The 21,442-nt window shown below is 42.5% G+C and overlaps 1 protein-coding gene across 1 annotated transcript in view; it reads right to left on the reverse strand.

The window, feature by feature from the left end:
• Nucleotides 1-1,752: 1,752 nt before the first annotated feature.
• Nucleotides 1,753-21,442, reverse strand: part of shisa8b (shisa family member 8b) — a 31,957-nt gene continuing 12,267 nt past the window's right edge. Inside the window, exons 3-5 of the mRNA XM_029456624.1 lie at nt 17,860-17,984; nt 6,421-6,534; nt 1,753-2,502 (exon numbers count right to left, since the gene is read on the reverse strand). Coding sequence (XP_029312484.1) covers nt 1,964-2,502; nt 6,421-6,534; nt 17,860-17,984 — 778 coding nt within the window. The 3' untranslated portion in view covers nt 1,753-1,963. The remainder of the gene's footprint in view (nt 2,503-6,420; nt 6,535-17,859; nt 17,985-21,442) is intronic.

Below are 21,442 nucleotides of genomic sequence, written 5' to 3' on the forward strand. Positions count from 1 at the left end.
GGGATGGAGGCTGATGGGAGCTGACATGATGGTGGCATTGTCCTCACCGTCGAGTTAATGTGACCCCGGGGATGCTGTCCCTGTGTGCTGGGCCTGATGGTACAGAATGCAAAGCGCTTCCTCGTGGAAAGAGGGTGGGAGAGGCCGTGAGGGGTGAGAAAGAAACGAGGAGAAAACAGCTGTGTGGAGGTAGAGCGAGAGAGGTGTTTTTACAAGAGGGAACTTATCAAAGAGCGGCACAAAAAGGCAAATACGGGGCTGGAAACGGACCTGAACTGTGTTACCTTGAGATGAGAAGTGTCCAGCGTATATAAAACTTCTATTCTGCTGTAACCTGAAACCTGATGCCCCATTTGTCATTTAAATATATTGTTATTTCATGTTTGTGCCAAAAAGCAAATGATAAAAAAGATTATTATTCCAGGGATATATTAGTTTAATGTTTCTGCTCTAATTAGTGTGCTAATGTACCGGTCACTGGGGGTCCAGTCGGGCCCGCCAGAGGGTCCAGTCCGGCCCGCGGGACGACTTTACAAAGTGTAACAATGAGTTGTTTTGCTCATAAAGTAAAATACTGATCCAGATACCTGTGACTGAACGTGTTGTGTCTTTGTAGACACACGTGTAAATTATAAACTGATAATATTGTATAACTTTTGTTCTTAAGAATCTTCGGGTTCATAATGTTTAGTAAAAAGATTAAATTAGAACATCTTCAGAATGTATTTGTACTTTCTTCATGTGGAGTTGTGGTTATTTACAGGTTATCATGATGTTACTGGTCCGGCCCACTTGAGATCACATGGTGCTGCATGTGGCCCCTGAACTAACATGAGTTTGACCCCCCTGGGTTAGAGTTTATTTCTCGCAGAGCGTTAGATGTGATGATTGACACCTCTCTTGTGTCTGTGCGGTAAATATGTAGCTACAGCTAGCAGCCGGTTAGCTTAGCTATAGCGTCAAGACAGCTAGCTTAGCTTCATCCTCAGGTAACACAATCTGGCAAAACGTATTAACTAACTTTATATCTGGCTTGTTTCTTTTGTACAAATCACGTTTTTATTACGACAAGACTCCAGGAAGTTACTGCGCCCCTGAGTATGTTACAACCACTGCTAGGCTAAGCTAACTGCTAACGGGAGCTTCATAGCGTACAGACATTAGAGTGGTGTCGATCTTTCCGTCTTACTCTTGGCAAGAAAGCCTAAAAAAGTGTGTTTCCCAAAAAGGTCAAACTATTCCTTTAAAGGGGGGTATGTTTTATCGATGTTGAATAGTTCCCTGAGGTCTAACTCCTGTGAGCCACAGAAAGGAATCTTGAAGGCTACAAACCACATTTACCTTTGAAATAACTGCATGTTAGCACTGAGTGGCTGTTTGAATTGACAACATTAGAACGATTATTAACAACAAAACCCGACCATGGAGCCCGCTTGTTATTTTGCAGCAACGTGAACGATGACCTACTGTCCCTAAACTCAACTGGAGTTAACCGGCAAACACAAACTCACCGCTAATTCCTGCCAAATCTGACAGGAAGCCGACATGTAAAACCTTTTCACAGACAAAATGTAGCTTGATCCCTGCTCTAAGAGCTGCGACATGTAAGAACGTTTCTGTTCTTCTATCCCTATTCGTAGAAGGCCTGTACAATGAAGCCACAAAGGGAGGCTGTGTGACCTATAGGAGCCTGAGGGTCGGATATCTCCTTTCAGGTTCAGTCTTTATATAATCAATGTACAAGACCCTTCCTGGAGTCCAATAATAACCTTTATTTCATCGCTTTCCCCCTGAATCTCACGGTTTCCACTTATCAAAACACTTCTTTTCATCTCGTAAATCTGAACGCATCTCGTTAATTATCCCTCGCCTGTTGGGCCAGCTGTCCCAAACTCTGGCGTTGAGCTAACACCAAAGCTTTCTGTTAATATGTTTAACATTACAGCAAGCCGCTCTCTGAGGCTCAGACGGTCACCTCGGTCCTACTGTGGGTGGAGTAGCTCTTCTGCCTGTGGTGGTGGTGGTAGGAGGGTTGAGGTGGGTGTTGCCCCTGAACATGCTGCCCCTGCTCGCCTCCAGCGCCTCCATAAATCCCTCCATGGGGCTGGTTAAAGAGATCTGGCATGTTCTCTATGCTCTGCTGCCTCCGGGTCGAGTAGCCATGTCGCCGGGCGGAGATGTGCACGGAGGAGGGGGCGTACCCCGGGGCGGAGGCCTGCCTGTGGACGTGTCGGCCGGTTGGCTCCCAGGCTTTGAAGGCCGAGCTGGAGAGCAGCGGGTGCGTGGTGGTCTTGGGGATACGAGAGTGCTCCATGTGGTTGGAGGGGATGGAGATGGAGAGGGGGGCGTGGAGGTCGTGGTGTGCCGACACGGGCTGGTGTATGTAAGACTTCTCTTTGGGCGGTATCGGCACTGCCTGGAAGGCCGGAGGTGCCACAGGCTGGTACTGGGAGAAGTCCATGAGCGGGAAGCTCTTGTAGTAGCTGTGAGACGCACTTTGTGCTGGAACAGAGAAAGGTAACACGTAAACATTTAACATCATTTATAGAATTGTTATCGTTTATTACATCTTTGTATAGTGTGTAAGTTCACCGTGGAGGCAGGGGACAACATCACAGGGGGGGGGGGGGGGTGATCGATAAAGAAATCATCATTTTATGGATTAATTGCTGAATCAGGAAAGATATTTTTTATTTGAGGAAAAACCCGGAATAATCCTTTAATTAATTTTAGTATGCTCCGTTTGTAACGTTGGATAATTAGGCCCGTAGCAAACACATGCTATATTTATACTTCAACTTGTTTGTACTTTAAAGTCATTTTCAATTTGTCACAGTCTGGTGCACTTTCTAAATCACTCGCAGAAGTCGCCCGAAATGAACTGCCAACGTGAACAACACAGTCTGTCATTGTGGGAACACTGACGCCTGAATCACACTTAATCCGTGATGCATTTACATGTTAGGACCTCCCGGCTCCACCCGTCAGCACAATCATCTCCTTCTGGAAACTTTTAAAGGGAAACCAATGAAACCTTGAATTCATAAGCAGAAGAACTCTCGGTTTCATCTGCTCGAGGTTTGTTTCCACTTCAGCCTCGCTCGGTTTTATGACCTGTAGCTTATGGTGGCTAATGTTAGCTAACAATGACACATGCACACACACACACACACACATGCACTGGACTTTCTTGTGTAAGATAAAACATAGAGAGAATCAGAGGAAAGCGAAGGATGGTCCAGATGAGGGCGAGGGTTTGAAGAAGATCAAAGGGGAAAGCTGGTGATTTAAGTATTTCCAATTGGTGCATGCCCTCAAGGTGAATACTGGCGGTCTTCCTCCCATGTCGGAGGACGAGAGGGCAGAAGGCAGCGAGAGCGAAGAGGAGGGAGAAACTGAGGAGTGCAACGAAGATGATGGAGGTAAAGGTATGTGTGTCAGGATGTGGGGACATTGCAATGAAGGTTTATAAATACCCTCGCCCTGAGTCTGGACTGTGTGTGTGTGTGTGTGTGTGTGTGTGTGTGTGTGTGTGTGTCATGGGCTAGCATGAATGTCACAGAGAATGATTTAAATAAAGTAAAAGCTGAGGTCATCGCCGCTAGCTTCCCACATGAACAGTGACCTTGTCTCTGTGCGTGTTTTCATCACTTCGCTTACAATAGCTGTTTGTTTTCATCTTTTCTCAAGTGCTACTATTTTTTACCCACTTGAGTTTATTTAAAAATAGTTATTAAGACTGATATTTTTTTTTAATGTTTATAAAGTTGTTTAATTTCTGAATATTCTGTCTGAAGATCTTTTGATAAAGCGGTTTATAAGGACTGATGTGCGCTTCTTACAGTATCTGACCATTTGTCTTTTATATACAGTATATATATATAAATATATTTAAAAACATTTTATATATACAGATATATATATATAAATATATGTATATATATATATATATATAAATATATACAAATATATATATATATATATATAGATATATATATAAATATATTAAATATAATGTAATATATATATATTTATATATAATATAAAGTATATATATTAATATAATATATATATAAATATATATATACACAAATATATATATATCATTATATTAAATATATATATAAAAATAATAATATATAAATATATATATATATATATAATATATATATAATACTATACATATTCAATATATATATAATATAAATATATATAATATACAGTATATACAAATATATTAAATATGAATATAATATACATATATATATAATATATATATTCATATAATATACATATTCAGTATATATATAAATATATAATATATATATAAATATATTAAATATATATAAAAATAATAATATATAAATATATATAATATATATATTCATATACTATACATATTCAATATATATAATATAAATATATATATATATATAATATACAGTATATATTATATAATATATATATTATATAAATATATATTCACATAATATACATATTCAGTATATATATAATATACAGTATATATTATATAATATATATATTATATAAATATATAAATATATATTCACATAATATACATATTCAGTATATATATAATATACAGTATATATATTTATATAATATATATATATATTTCTTATTCTAAAATGAAACCTGATCCCCCCTGGGATCAATAAAGTATTTCTGATTCTGATTCTGCAGTTGGTGTGTACAGTGTGTGTAATGTGTGTAATGTGTGTCATGAAGGTTTTTGCTTGACGATTACTATCAATCTCAGTCAACCTTCACCGGATGATAAAGGTTAAAACAATCTACCTTGACAAGCTTTGCAGTTGGCTCACTGGATTGCTCTGTTAGTGAGATACCTGGGGTTGGAAGTCGTTCTGTACACCTGCTGCTATTCAAGGACAACAAACATGCGTGTGTGACCTTTGCAGACATGAAGCGGTCCGTACGATCACCTGCAGCCGTGTTTGTCCACTCTGCAGTTACATCACACATCTCTTACAAAACCTGCAGCCGTCATAATCATGCAGCAAATAAAACGTTAGAAAAAGTGTCAATAACATTCTGGAAAGTTGTGCATGAAGAGAATCATCTGATCGGATAGATTTGTGTCTGTGTGAAACTGTAATGCAACCTTTTATCCTCGGGCTGTATCCCAGTTCACACTCGATAGTTTACTCAATAGAGAGTTGTAAATCTCAGACAATCGCAAATGATCATTATTTAGTGCCATCAGCGACTGTGACAATAACTGGTGTTGTGCTGCACAACATGTATGAGATGTGACATTTATAGCCCAAATACTTTATAATATAATATATAATAATGTATCTAACACTAATGCATGACTCATGATGATTTCATGCATAATTTACTGCAGGATGTATCATGAATTCATGTTGCACACCATTATATATATATATATATATATATATATATATATATATATTCTGCTTTCAGAGCAGCTGAGCAAATGCATGGGTCTGAATTCACGATACATCCTGCAGTAATTCATGCATGAGATCATCATGAGTCATGCATTAGTTAAGCATTTTAAAGTATATGATTTGTACCCTCATTATAAAGTGTTACAGCATGAAGCGATGGACGAGCATTACTTCATTACACTGTGGACTTAAATACAAGGGTGCAAAGTAAATGTATTGAAGTAAAGTAAAGAGTTTTATTTGGGGGAAGTGAGTGGCGCAGTATTGTCTGTGATGCCCCGGGGCTCCAGTGCAGCCCCCAGAGGATGTTACATGCAGCAGATGTAATATAGAGCTCTGTCCTTCACAATGACCTGATTACACTCTGCAGAAACTCTGTTGCAAAGTGATCTTAGCTTTAATGTACGGCAGCGTTTTAGGGCCATTGCAGCTCTAAAGGTGTTCCTTTGTCAAAGAACATCGCTTCACTTTGCAAGGTTGGACCGACCTCACGACTCCTGCAGTGGATGATCTGAATCAATTATAATAACATTTAGCAATAAGGAAGTACTCGTGCTTTTATCCCAGAGTCACCACGTTAACAACACAGTGAAGCATGTCTCCATGTGGTGTGATCCGCTCGATCCAACCTTGCAAAGTGAAGTGAAGACACCATTTTCCCACGCTTTGTTCTCGTGAATTTGTTATTTTGATCTCAGTTTTTCTTGACTTCAACAAAGGTTTCAGTACTTAACTCTGATAAGTCTGTTCCCTGGTGTTGTAGGCCATGAGGAACTGTAGGTACTGTCATCGTGTCACATTCACAGACGATCCTCTAACCAACAGACAGGAACAGCGTGAGCTCCTCCTTAAGATCAGCTCTCTGTTTGCCAAGACACAGTACCGCCAACCTACTGTACTCTAAAGGTTACTGTGTCAGATGGAGTCAGCGTCACTGCAGCGTGTGTCTGCGTGTCCCACTCACCCACAGCTTTCAGGGAGGTGTACTTGTTGAGTCCCACGGTGCTGTGGTTGCTGTGCGGGTGTGGAAGCCCCGGTGCGAACGGCCCGTAAGCGGAGTTATTCAGATGGTACTGTTCTGGTAGGAGACGAGCAGAGAGAGGAGAGTCAGTGGATCCAGGAGCGCACAGTGTGACCATGACGTAACCACACTGTGGCTGCCATGTGCAAAGAATAAACACATTTACCTGAGGTAACACTTGTTTAAAACAGAACATCTTTACGAATAAATAAATCACAATCTAAACAGAGTGTGTACAATTTGCTTTGTCACAGAACACAGTGATGACCACGCAGTCACCTGAGCATCAGACTTCTGCGTGGTGTGTTCAAGTCCTTACGTCAGTCCCTGCGTCACATTCTTGTGAATGAGATATCAAATTTGAAGAAATTACTAGATTTTGCAGGTCGAAGGTCACTGTGACCTCACAAAACACGTTTCTGGCCACAACTCAAGAATTAATTTGCTAATTTTGACAATTTTGACATTAATATCTAATAGAACAAGATGGAGGGATGACATTTTGGACTGACATGGATGTAAACCACACACAAGTTATAAGGCTTCTCCCTTTTACCTCCAGGCCGGTGACTTTAGGTGAGTCAGCGGCCCCGGCCCTGACGGCCAGCCAGTCGCACGCTAAGTGAAGTGAGGTTAATGAACAATGGCACAAACTAGTGGAGAGAGTGAAGCCCCGGCTATTAGCATTAATGAAGGCCATGCAGCCAGCGCACTTGATATCAACCCCAGGGATGGATGAGCACACATGGAGAGCTCACGAATGTCCACAGTAAAACACACACACACACACACACACACACACACACACACACACACACACACACACACACACACACAAATGCTTTCTAAGGTCATTTGGATGAGAGCAACAAAATCAGCCTTTAAATGTGTGTGTGTGTGTGTGTGTGTGTGTGTGTGTGTGTGTGTGTGTGTGTGTGTGTGTGGGACAGGGAGAAACACAGCATCAAAGACAGAAGATTTCATCACATCTGCGACTGTCAGTGCTAAGAAAGAGACGTACACGACTTCTGAATACTAATCACTGCACACACATGAGAGAGAGAGAGAGAGACAGAGAGACAGAGAGAGAGAGAGAGAGAGAGAGAGAGAGAGAGAGACAGAGAGAGAGAGAGAGAGAGAGAGAGAGAGAGAGAGAGAGATTGATGTGCATCATGTCAGGAAGCCAGAGGGTTGGAGAAAATGTCAAGACTTAGTCTTTACAGTAACAACATTTGCACTTACAACTATGAGCCTTTACCTTAATCACCACACACACACACACACACACACACACACACACACACACACACTAGCAAGGAGGATGTTTCACATGTTGTAATATGCATCGTTATATATGTGTGTGTGTGTGTGTGTGTGTGTGTGTGTAGAGGAATATCATTTAGTGTAATTTAGTGTTGCTGACCTCTCAGCATCTGCCAGATTAGCGGATTATGAGTCATCTACTATCTTCTTCTCATCACCTTCTTCGTCGTGCTCGTTGTTGGAGCAGCAATAAATGGCAGATTAAGACACTGGTTCTGTCTAATTACTGGTTGACCTGGTTGTCCTCTGGCTCCTGCAGAAGATCTGGAGATTACTTCACATTGTGCTTCATGAAGTCGACTTCTCTCATGATGAACTCAGCAAACATTTTCACAGTGAGATTATATTCTCGTGGCTACCTTGTGCTTGACAAGCATTGTTCAGAGTTGTGCTAAAAGACTCTCGAAGGAGTCGGCTGTTCTTTTTTAACGTTTCGGACATTTTGGTTTTAAAAATGGTTTTCCAAATGAGCATTGATATCACAGTTACCGTGAATTATGGATGCACCTTGCTGACCAAGCTAGCCAGCCAGCTGGTAACTTCGCAGGCCTTGCTCCTCACCAGCTCCACCTTCTCATCCAAATATGGTCCAAAGAAAACAAGATGGCGACGTCCTCAAACCAATGTGTGATGTCACAGTGGCTACGTCCACTTCTTGTTTGATTTTGAGCCACACACTCCATGAAAACTTTAGAGGAAATGTTACACAGCTAAACCTAAATGCTGAAGCTGATGTCCTCATGCTCATGTGCACAAACACTCACCCGAGCAGAAATACAAACAAGAGCATTTAATGAGAACATCAGCTCGGCCAAACCCTCTTTCAGGGTATAAGGTTTGAGTGGTTGCGTAATGGAGTAAGTAAGTGTGTGTGTGTGTGTGTGTGTGTGTGTGTGTGTGTGTGTGTGTGTGTGTGTGTGTGTGTGTGTGTGTGTGCCAATGCATAAAACAGCAACTGAGGGAATTGTGGATGTTAAAACTCCAGCATATTAATTTCCCCATTAAATTCTGGCATCGGGATCTTTTAAGCGCAGAACAAGAGGGCAGGGACGCTGCTTAATGACTTATATAACATCTTCTTTCTCACTGGGAATCACAGGCAGCGGGCGATTAAGGTGTACAACGAAGAAGATCAGGCTTCTCTTGTTTCTGTCTGAACGAGTCAGGAGTTTGGAAGCCGACAGATCGGACAAAGATAACAACTTGGTCCTGAGTGAAAGTCACGTGTGTTTAAGTAAGTGTACCAGCAAAATGTGCTTAGAGTATCAGAAGTAAAAGTACTCACTGTGCCCTCTACGAGCTACAGGATCTGTATGAGACCCTATAATATATATATATTTATACAATATACTGTGACGTCATCCGTTGGTTTGAGGACTTTCGTTTTGTCCGTCTGCATTTAGATGTTTTACAACCAGAAGTGACACGAGCGGGCGGAGCTAAGTACAACCGAACGCTGAACTATTAACACAACAATCAACTTTCATGAACTAAAAACACTCTGAGAGAAGGTTAAAGTTGTACAACGCTTGATGTAAGAGAGCACCCAAACCAGACAACAGCGTAGTAGTGACCTGTCAATCACAAGGTAGCCTAAAGCCTGAAGCATACGCTGCTTTATCGTCTATTTTACTCTAAATGTAACTGTAAATGTGTTCATAATTATAAACAATTAAAATCTTGCTGTATTGAAGAGTTTCAAACTAGAGATTGAGATCAGAAACTCATCAGGAACATTTTTACTGATGTAATAAATCAAGTGAGAAGTCGGAAAATGTTCTCATAGACTTCTATACAATCTGACTTCTTTCTGCAGCCGGTGCAGTCGCCCCCTGCTGGCCATTACAAATAAATAATGCAGGTTTTATGGCTCTTCTGCACTTACTGTGGATACACGTGTCTCGTGTGTAATGTAACTAACTTATTTACAAAACTTAATTTATTTAACACAAATGATCATCTTTTAGTAGTTTTGTTTCCTAAACCAAAGGCGACACCGCGTGTAAAAAGAGATGCCAGGACTTTAATCTTTACTAATGCATCATATTAAAAAGGTTGAGCTCATGTTTTGTATATAAGTTACTTGTAACTAAAGCTGGTAAGGTAAATATTTTTGGTAAATACGACATACTTACATAAAATACAAGTACCACAAAATAGTAGTTAGTTACTTTAGTATTAGTATTATGTGTCCATGTGGAGTGAAGTACATTTATTAATTTAAATATATGAGATATAATTTCTCATGTAAAAGTCTTTAGAAGAGGACTTTGAGTAACGGTTACATCTGGACACGATGGACGAAACAAATCCACTCGATTTCAATTTATATATGAAAATCATCCAAACTGTCCAGCTCAGTGATGCTCTTTACAGGCGGCCATCTTTTCCTCATAAATATGAAGAATTCTTCACTTTCTTTCCTTCTCGAGAGTCTTTTACTTAAAGTTGATATTAGATAATAAATAATAAAGCAATGCTCTCCTTCGTTCTTTGGTTAGAGGTTGTTTTTAATGAAAAGAAGGATGTGGTTCCCTCTCATCATGTGACGTATGGTTATCAATAAAATAGCAGTGTTATTTTAAACTGTGCTGGAAAGCAGTCGAGTGAGTTTGAGCAGAAGCACTAATGATGGCGAGACTTTTAGATTTAAACTCATTTTCAGGTCAGCAATTTAACACAAGTTAAGGTTTTTTGGAGGAGTTAAAGGAGTTTTTGATGATTCCTCTCACACACACACACACACACACACACACACACACACACACACACACACACACACACACACACACACACTTACTGTATACAATCTGCCTGCTGTTTGCCCCGCTGTGCTATTGTGAGTGCTCATGACCGTGAAACACAAAGACAAGCCGTGAGGTCAACACATTGTATATGGTTTTGTGTATGAATGTGTATCTGTGCGTGAAACGCTACATAAAAGTCGTCTTAAGTGCCGCGGTGAAAGTGACAAAGCAGAGAGTGCATTGCGTGGCGTTTTGTCATCACCCAGATGAAACATGAACGTCCCCGTGTGTCTGTGCGAGAGAGCGACGGCAGGAACAAGCAGACTTAAGTGCAGAGAAGAAAGTGTGTGTGCATCATCTGTTCACTGCAGCAGAGACAAACACCCGACGTACTTAATAATCCTCCGTCTGTGCGATCTGCTGAGTTGCTCGTACACACGCCTTTTGTCAGAATAATCAACATGAAACGAGCGAAGATTCAAACTGAGATCGTTCATTTACAGGAATAAGTAGTTTTTGCTCTCATGACCCCGGGGAGGAGTCGAGAGGAGCACTCAGGAAGCTCCTGACAGCTGCGGTATAAGAAGAGAACAACACAAAAAGGTGCATCTTTGTGTTACCAAGATGATTACTGGGTCATGCTACTTCTGCAGTCTTCTTTGACAAATAGATCATCGCTTTTAGCTTTACGCTTTCTTTCTGTATCGAGTCGTGTTTGTTGGAAACTTTTCAGGCCAAATGTTTTGCCTCCGGGTCTTGTTTGAGAGATCGGCCGGAGAATCGGAGCAGCGGGGGCGGTGCTGCAGTCGCTTTACCGCACCGACGAAAAGAGAGCTGAGCCAGAAGGCAAAGCTCTCGATCTACCGGTCGATCTTCGTTCCTACCCTCACCTGTGGTCATGAAGGGTCATGATCGAAAGAACGAGATCACGGGTACAAGCGGCCGAAATGGGTTTTCTCAGACGGGTGGCGTCTCCCTTAGAGATAGGGTGAGAAGATCAGCCATCAGGAGAGACTCGGAGTAGAGCCGCTGCTCCTTTACGTTGAAAGGAGCCAGTTGAGGTGGTTCGGGCATCTAGTAAGGAGCCACCTGGGCGCCTCCCTAGGGAGGTGTTCCAGGCACGTCCAGCTGGGAGGAGACCCCGGGGAAGACCCAGGACTCGGTGGAGAGATTATATCTCCTCACTGGGAACGCCTCAGGATCCCCCAGTCGGAGCTGGAGGATGTGGCCCGGAGAAGGGAAGATAGGGGTTCCTTACTGGAGCTGCTGCCCCTGCGACGCAACCCCGGATAAGAGGTAGACGATGGATGGATATTTTGCCTCCTGTCCTCCGTTAATGTTAGCTGCTAATGGTTCATGTACATCTGAGGAGGAGCCTCCCTGGACACCTGATGGTTTGTGTACACAGAAACAGAAACAGAGCAGGAAACAATGTTTTTTTAAAAATGGCGTCCTCCATCTTTTCCTGGAGCAGGAAAGATGTGAAGAAGTGGTTTAGCAACGTCATTCATAACACATAGTGTAGGTGACAAATCCAAAGCTGAACAATTCAAGTAAGGCTTCATGTCCAAAGCACGATCACACTTCAGCCATAGTGTCCGACTAAACAGATGTTATTGAGCGAATGAGCGGAACAGTCGAGGCTGCAGCCGGAAAAAAGAGGAAGTGTGGCTTTAAAGTGAATGAATGCACAGAGAGAATAGCATCCGGCCTTTTAACTTTCCCCCCCAATCAGTTCAAATGTGTTTATTTACTGTGAGTAAAGAGCTTCACTTTTTCCATAGGCTTCTGTGCACCATCTTGTCTACTCTGGAAAAACCAATACTGTCCATTTGTTTTCTGTCCAGGCGATCCATGTCGTGTTCCATTTTGTCCTGTGGCTCAATTAGGGAACGTTTTGCCGAGTGTTTGTGCCAATTCACATCAAAATAAAGCAAAACAGATTCCTGCAACTCTTAGTGAAGGACAGAGGTGACTCAGAAAGTGAAGCTCTGACGTGTCGACCTTCAAATGTCCCAGAACAACACATGTGCAGGCTTTTTTCCTTCCAAACAAAACCTGTCATAGATGCATGTGATACAATGAGGATGTTGATTTGTTTAATTGGTATTGGCAAAAAGACCACAAAGAGACGGAACACGACCACAAAGACACGTAAAACATCTAGTAAGAGATGCAAAAAGACCACAAAGAGTTTCACAACTACCACAAAGTGAACATACTGGACACAGAATGACCACTAAGACACGTAAAACGTCTACAAACCACCAAACAGAGACAGAGACAGACCAGGAAGAGACGTCTGCAAAGAGAAGCGTCTTTAGATGTGTGGTTCATGTTCTTATGTAGGAGGCGTGGTGGGGACCTTTGCATGTCTGTGCCCAGGGGTGGATAATAATCCGTCCCGTACTGAGATCTACTGATGTGTGTTGGTGATAAAGTACATAAAGTTCTGTCGTACCTGAGGGTTACAGACTCTGTGACGCTGTTAGAGATTACTGATGTGTATTTGCATACTAAAGCGTTCACCACATACAGTATGTCATATCATTAGCAGGGTGTGGAATTATACATAGCAGGAGATGAGAGAGGAACTCCACAGGGGGCCTCTCATATCAAACACCCCTCTCCCTCCCTCTGACACACATGCACACTCACATGCTCACATGCAGGCCCGTAAAACATAAATGCATACTAATCCATACACACGGGCCCACTGCACAGTCACGTGCTCTTTCCTACAAACCAATTAAACAGTTCCAACATTAAAGAAAAGCTCTTGACTCCGCCGTACTAAAGGATGCACCTGGTCAAGTGTTGTGTGCAGGCTGCTGCAGGTGCATGTATAGAGTGGCACAAGCTGCCTGCAGGGCTGCAGCCTGCTAATTAAACAGTGTATGTGTGTGTCGTGCACCAGTGTTGCACGTGTTCCACTTACAGATGAAGATGCTATTGTTTAATCTCTCACTATCCCTTCTCTCCTCTCCCCAGCCAGCACCCACGATGTGTAACAGACACAATATTAAAAAGGCTCCGTACGAGGGAAGCCCTGTCAACAGCTCTCAATACAAACAAACTAAGTTTCAGTCTCAGGCAAAACATTTTGCAGAAAATAAACTAATTGACTTAATTGGTGTAAGATTTTAAATATGCTGCACTATAGATGATTGACATCTTCCTGCTTCTGGAAGCTTTGGGTGCTGAGCGTGCGCTACCTTCCAACTGCATCGCGTGTGTGTGTTTGGTGTAAGATAGAAATGACCTGCTGTATATTAGACGAGGACATACTCAACACCCCCACAATGCATTGCGAGCGAAGTGAAGGTACATGTAATCAAAATGCCGCGTTGGAAAGTAACTAAGTACATTTACTCAAGTAATGTATTTTCACTTAATGCTACTTTATGCTTTTTACTCCTCGACATTTATCTGATATTTGAGTAGGTTCTCTGTGGCCACCATCGTAAGAGCATTCAGAGAAGAACATAGGGACAGTTAGAGATTGTATGAATTTGATTCTATGGAAAGGCCCCATGAATACATTTTTGTAGATGAAGCAGGGTTCAATCTGACGAAGAGGAGAAGGAGACGCAGGAACACAATTGGCCAACGGGCCATTGTGGAAGTCCCTGGCCAGCGTGGTGGCAATGTCCCCCTTTGTCCGGCGGATTCTCCACCATCATGCAACCCTGGGGCCTTACAACACCGAGCATCTTCTCACATATCTGGTGGTCTTCGGGATTTTCTGATTGAGGTTCAGGTTCCTCATCAGGCCGGGTGTCCTGTTTATGTTGTAGTTTGGGACAATGTCAGCTTTCACCGTGTAGTCCGCATACGTGAATGGTTCAACATCAACCAGCGCTTCATAAATGTTTGCCTTCCACCGTACAGCCCATACAGAGGAGTTATTTTCTGCGTGGCGCTGGAGGGTCTTTGACCAGAACCCCTACACTAGGGTAAACCTCCTACAGGCAATGGCAATGGCCTGTGGTGACATAGGCGTGGATGCTTGTCAAGCCTGGATCTGCCATGCCAGAGAGTTTCCCCCCCGTTGCTTAGCAAGAGAAGACATTATGTGTGATGTAGATGAAGTCCTCTGGCCGGACCAGCACAAAGGTGTGATGCTGCTGAGGCAGAATGAATCCTGTACTTGTAATGTGCTTTACATGTACCTGTAATGTGCTTTACATGTACCTGTAATGTGCTTTTCATGTACCTGTAATGTGCTTTTCATGTACCTGTAATGTGCTTTACATTTACCTGTAATGTGCTTTACATTTACCTGTAATGTGCTTTACATGTACCTGTAATGTGCTTTACATTTACCTGTAATGTGCTTTACATTTACCTGTAATGTGTTTTACATTTACCTGTAATGTGCTTTACATTTACCTGTAATGTGCTTTACATTTACCTGTAATGTGCTTTACATTTACCTGTAATGTGCTTTACATGTACCTGTAATGTGCTTTACATGTACCTGTAATGTGTTTTACATTTACCTGTAATGTGCTTTACATTTACCTGTAATGTGCTTTACATTTACCTGTAATGTGCTTTACATGTACCTGTAATGTGCTTTACATGTACCTGTAATGTGCTTTACATTTACCTGTAATGTGCTTTACATGTACCTGTAATGTGCTTTACATTTACCTGTAATGTGCTTTACATTTACCTGTAATGTGCTTTACATTTACCTGTAATGTGCTTTACATGTACCTGTAATGTGCTTTACATGTACCTGTAATGTGCTTTACATTTACCTGTAATGTGCTTTACATTTACCTGTAATGTGCTTTATATTTACGTATGAAGTTTTCTTTGTTATTTGTATAAGTTGGGATAATTGTACTTTTGTTTAGTTTTGAAAGTTTTGTTCATTTACAATAAAACTAAAATACACTACATGCACTGGATGCAGTGTATACATTTTTTGTATGTTGTGTCTAATGAATGCTTTGTAGGTGTTTCTATTTTGACTGGAAAAGTGCATGATGTGAAAGCATTGTTTGATTTGAAAAACAGAAGGAGACAGAAGGAGACAGTAGGAGACAGAAGGAGACAGAAAGAGACAGACGGAGACAGAAAGAGACAGAAAGAGACAGAAAGAGACAGAAGGAGACAGTAGGAGACAGAAGGAGACAGTAGGAGACAGTAGGAGACAGAAGGAGACAGAAGGAGACAGTAGGAGACAGAAGGAGACAGTAGGAGACAGAAGGAGACAGAAAGAGACAGAAGGAGACAGACGGAGACAGAAAGAGACAGAAGGAGACAGAAAGAGACAGTAGGAGACAGAAGGAGACAGAAGGAGACAGAAGGAGACATAAAGAGACAGTAGGAGACAGTAGGAGACAGAAGGAGACAGAAAGAGACAGTAGGAGACAGAAGGAGACAGAAAGAGACAGAAGGAGACAAAAAGAGACAGAAGGAGACAGTAGGAGACAGAAGGAGACAGAAAGAGACAGAAGGAGACAGAAAGAGACAGAAAGAGACAGAAGGAGACAGTAGGAGACAGTAGGAGACAGACGGAGACAGTAGGAGACAGTAGGAGACAGAAGGAGACAGAAAGAGACAGAAGGAGACAGAAGGAGACAGTAGGAAACAGAAGGAGACAGTAGGAGACAGTAGGAGACAGAAGGAGACATAAGGAGACAGAAAGAGACAGAAGGAGACAGAAAGAGACAGAAGGAGACAGAAGGAGACAGAAAGAGACAGAAGGAGACAGACGGAGACAGAAAGAGACAGAAGGAGACAGTAGGAGACAGAAGGAGACAGAAAGAGACAGAAGGAGACAGAAGGAGACAGAAGGAGACAGAAAGAGACAGTAGGAGACAGAAGGAGACAGAAAAAGACAGTAGGAGACAGTAGGAGACAGAAGGAGACAGAAAGAGACAGAAGGAGACAGTAGGAGACAGAAGGAGACAGAAAGAGACAGAAGGAGACAGAAGGAGACAGTAGGAGACAGAAGGAGACAGAAAGAGACAGAAGGAGACAGAAAGAGACAGAAAGAGACAGAAGGAGACAGTAGGAGACAGTAGGAGACAGACGGAGACAGTAGGAGACAGTAGGAGACAGAAGGAGACAGAAGGAGACAGAAGGAGACAGAAGGAGACAGAAGGAGACAGAAGGAGACAGAAAGAGACAGAAGGAGACAGAAGGAGACAGTAGGAGACAGAAGGAGACAGAAGAGACAGAAGGAGACAGTAGGAGACAGACGGAGACAGTAGGAGACAGTAGGAGACAGACGGAGACAGTAGGAGACAGACGGAGACAGTAGGAGACAGTAGGAGACAGAAGGAGACAGTAGGAAACAGAAGGAGACAGAAGGAGACAGTAGGAGACAGTAGGAGACAGAAGGATACAGTAGGAAACAGAAGGAGACAGTAGGAGACAGTAGGAGACAGTAGGAGACAGAAGGAGACAGACGGAGACAGTAGGAGACAGTAGGAGACAGAAGGAGACAGACGGAGACAGACGGAGACAGTAGGAGACAGAAGGAGACAGAAGGAGACAGACGGAGACAGAAGGAGACAGTAGGATACAGTAGGAGACAGAAGGAGACAGACGGAGACAGAAGGAGACAGAAGGAGACAGACGGAGACAGACGGAGACAGAAGGAGACAGAAGGAGACAGACGGAGACAGAAGGAGACAGTAGGAGACAGAAGGAGACAGAAGGAGACAGACGAGACAGAAGGAGACAGTAGGAGACAGTAGGAGACAGAAGGAGACAGACGGAGACAGACGGAGACAGAAGGAGACAGAAGGAGACAGACGGAGACAGAAGGAGACAGTAGGAGACAGTAGGAGACAGAAGGAGACAGACGGAGACAGTAGGAGACAGTAGGAGACAGAAGGAGACAGACGGAGACAGTAGGAGACAGAAGGAGACAGAAGGAGACAGAAGGAGACAGAAGGAGACGAGAGGTTGTGAACAGACGCACTGAAGTGTGAGAATAACGATGTTTGTGAGTGAAGCTCGCCTTTGTGCACATTATTTCTCTCTTCTTAAAACATAAGACAATAATTTCTACCTGTTATGTCATGAAAGTTGAATGGAGTGAAATTCATTTTGTCTGTTTTTAATCACTTGTCACTGACTTCACACAAACAAACTGTATTTCCTCACTTACACCAATGTGTGCAGGTTTTTCCTGCAGATAGTAGCATTGGTAGTATATTGTATGTCACCCTGAATATATGTGTATCATGTGTGTGCATGTGTGTGAGTGCATGTGTGTGCATGTGTGTGAGTGCATGTGTGTGCATGTGTGTGAGTGCATGTGCGTGCACGCTCTCTCAGTACTCACCACTCCTGCTGCGTAGCATTCTGGCTGAAATGCCGTTGGCTCTCCCTCCGTTGGGCGAACCGGCCGCAACGTTTTCCACAGAGCTCAGCTCACCTCCCTGCTGTTTCATCAGGTCTGTCAGTGTCCTGGAGACCAACACACACACACACACATACACACACACACACACACACACACACACACACACACACACACACACACACACACACCAATGAACACTGATTAGTTGCACAAAAATCAGGAAGACGGACGGACACGTGAACAATTATCATCCTTCAACTTTAAAATAAAAAGAAGAAGATTTGATTAGTTGCACAGCTTGATTCTAAAACTACATCTGTCAGTGAAGGAGACAAACATCAGCTGTTATCCAGATGTACAGCTGGTCCCCTGAGACAGCTTTCCTCAACAGCTGGAACACACACAGACACACACACACACACACACACACACACACACACACATCTCATCTCCTCCCAGGTGAGTGGATGTTGCCTGTGTGAATGTTTGTGTATCACAAAGAGGTGGTGTGTAAATACATCTGTGGCCCGTGTGGTGGCGTGTGTGTGTGTTGACAGATGTTACAGAGATAATGGAGAATCAGTCAATCATCAGTCCATATACTATACTTATGTGAAGGGATTGATCTTTTTTATTGTTCATTTTAAGCATCATTGGAAGCAGCTTAGAAAGTAAACTGAATATCAGACACGTGTCGGTTGTGATGGATCAAACATACGGTTGCTTCACATAACGTCAGGGGAAGGAACCATTTTTACATTTCTTTCTTGTTAAACTAGTTACAGAAATGCTGAATAATTATTTTGCGGCCTTTCATTTAATTTCTAATTTAATTTCTCATTCTGAAATGCCGGTTCTATTTTTGCCAGTTTGTGCTCGCTGACACACATTTCCATTGGAAGCTGCTCGTGTGCACGCTGCGTGTTTTGTTCTGTTTGTCCTCTACGATGAAATCCAGTCAGATGTTTTTGACTCGGGGCGTTTTTATAGCTGAGCGACATACGGGCAAGATATCCTGCAATATGGTCATGTTTGGACTGCGGGGCTTGTTGTGTTTGGATGCAAGAAATGCAAAGGAGTGACAGCATCTCACACACACACACACACACACACACACACACACACACACACACACACACACACACACACACACACACACACACACACACACGGAGGGGCATACTCATCATTTTGAATAAACACGTTTCCTCTCCCGGTGCGTTTGCTGAATGCACAGTGTTGATGGTATTCACTCCCTTGATCAATAATTCAAACACTGGTGCCTCCTTTGCTAACGAAGCTCATGTGTTTAGCCCACACACACACACACACACACACACACACACACACACACACACACACACACACACACACACACACACACACACACACTAACACACACACACACACACACACACACACAGGTAAACAGAACACACACGACCTAGAGTGTGACCGACCTGACAACAGCAGCCGGGGGCAGCTTGTTCACAGTCAGATAGGAAAGTGTCCCTCTGCTCTGATCGTCCACAAAGTGTTTGTGTGTGTGATGATCTCTGGGAGTAACGGTGTCACAGACAGTGTGTCCTGCGGGGACTCTGGTGACGCCATGAAGCTGTTTTCGTGGTCAGATATCATAATCACGCTGGTTTTATCAGCCGGAAGTACCTCGAGTAGACAAACGGAGCACGTGTGTACGGTTTGTGCAAGTTTTTACGTGCATGACCTTTGAATCGGACTCTTTTAATCTTTTGAAATTTACCTTTTTACTCGTTCTTGCTTTTGTTTTTATGCAATTTTAACATTTTAAAGCACTTTGATTTGTTTGAATGGAGCTTTATTATTAAAATGTTCTTGCCGTAGACTTATTAACAATTAATTCTGTTATAAATGTAGCCATGGTGTATTTCTGGGTGTATGTTGGGGTTGTAGGAGGAAGATGCTTACTAAAGTATAAGTAGATGAAACATGTCAAAAGATCAATTACAAGAAATAAGACTCTAAAGATTACACATTTATGAGTTTCACTTTATGTTGTGGAGCCTCGTCTTCAATTCAATCCAGATCTTAATCATCTTATTGTGAATCCTGTTATATACATTCTGCGTGTGTGTGTGTGTGTGTGTGTGTGTGTGTGTGTGTGTGTGTGTGTGTTTATGACGTGATTTCGTCTCCTAATCGTTTGCATTGCTCAACAGAAAGACTTTAAACGATCTCTTCTGATGTAAATCACTTTCTCTCTTTTTTCCTCACTTTTAAATTCTTCTTTCTTTCAGTCTCTTATTCTTCCTCTCTCGCTGCCCCCCCCCTCACCTAAACTCAGCCCTAAATCTGTCTCTTTCTCCCCCCCCGTCTTTAAACCATATCGTTTGTCTCCTTCTCCTCCAGTCTCTCTCCCCGCTCCTCATCCCCTCTCTGAGTCATCGCCGCACAGAGCCTCGGGCCTCCACACACTCTTCTCTTGGCTCGCCGCTCAAACAACTTGCTGATTTGGACTTTTAATCTGCAACAAAAAAACTGCACCTGTCTCCGGGCTGTGCAGTGTTTATGGAGCGTTGGCTGAGCTTCATGAGAGTTTGTGCGGATGCCTTTGAAAGAGAGGAGATGGCCGTGCAGCTGGTTAAAAGATTAAGACTCCAGGGTGGGATGGGTTGACAGGAATAGCTTCAAAGTGTTATGAACAGGTGCATGATTGTTAATAAAGTGCAGGGTCAGATTCCATATCCTGTCAAAACCCTCATTATTGCTTTACCTATTATTGTCATCCTGGTCCTACCTCTAGCTGTCCCATCAATGCACATGTAAGTAAGTGATGATATAAAATATTCTATAACATGAGCTGTGAGTGACAGGTGATCAAAGCCCTCTGCACAAAGCTTCAGAATATAGAGAGGAATGAAAGTGGAAAGTTTGGTGTATGTAAGTGCTACTGAAGTGGAGACTTCTGCTGAAGAGTGTGAGAAAAAGCTCCTTTAAAGAAAAGCTCCTTTAAAGATATGTATTGTAACATTCATACATGTTGTACACACTACAGGTGAACAGGATCATACATGTTGTACACACTACAGGTGAACAGAGTCATACATGTTGTACACACTACAGGTGAACAGGGTCATACATGTTGTACACACTACAGGTGAACAGAGTCATACATGTTGTACACACTACAGGTGAACAGGGTCATACATGTTGTACACACTACAGGTGAACAGGATCATACATGTTGTACACACTACAGGTGAACAGAGTCATACATGTTGTACACACTACAGGTGAACAGAGTCATACATGTTGTACACACTACAGGTGAACAGGGTCATACATGTTGTACACACTACAGGTGAACAGGGTCATACATGTTGTACACACTACAGGTGAACAGGGTCATACATGTTGTACACACTACAGGTGAACAGGGTCATACATGTTGTACACACTACAGGTGAACAGGGTCATACATGTTGTACACACTACAGGTGAACAGGGTCATACATGTTGTACACACTACAGGTGAACAGAGTCATACATGTTGTACACACTACAGGTGAACAGGTCATACATG

Source organism: Cottoperca gobio, chromosome 19, assembly GCF_900634415.1.
Source record: "Cottoperca gobio chromosome 19, fCotGob3.1, whole genome shotgun sequence".
In the NCBI taxonomy this organism is placed as follows: Eukaryota; Metazoa; Chordata; class Actinopteri; order Perciformes; family Bovichtidae; genus Cottoperca; species Cottoperca gobio.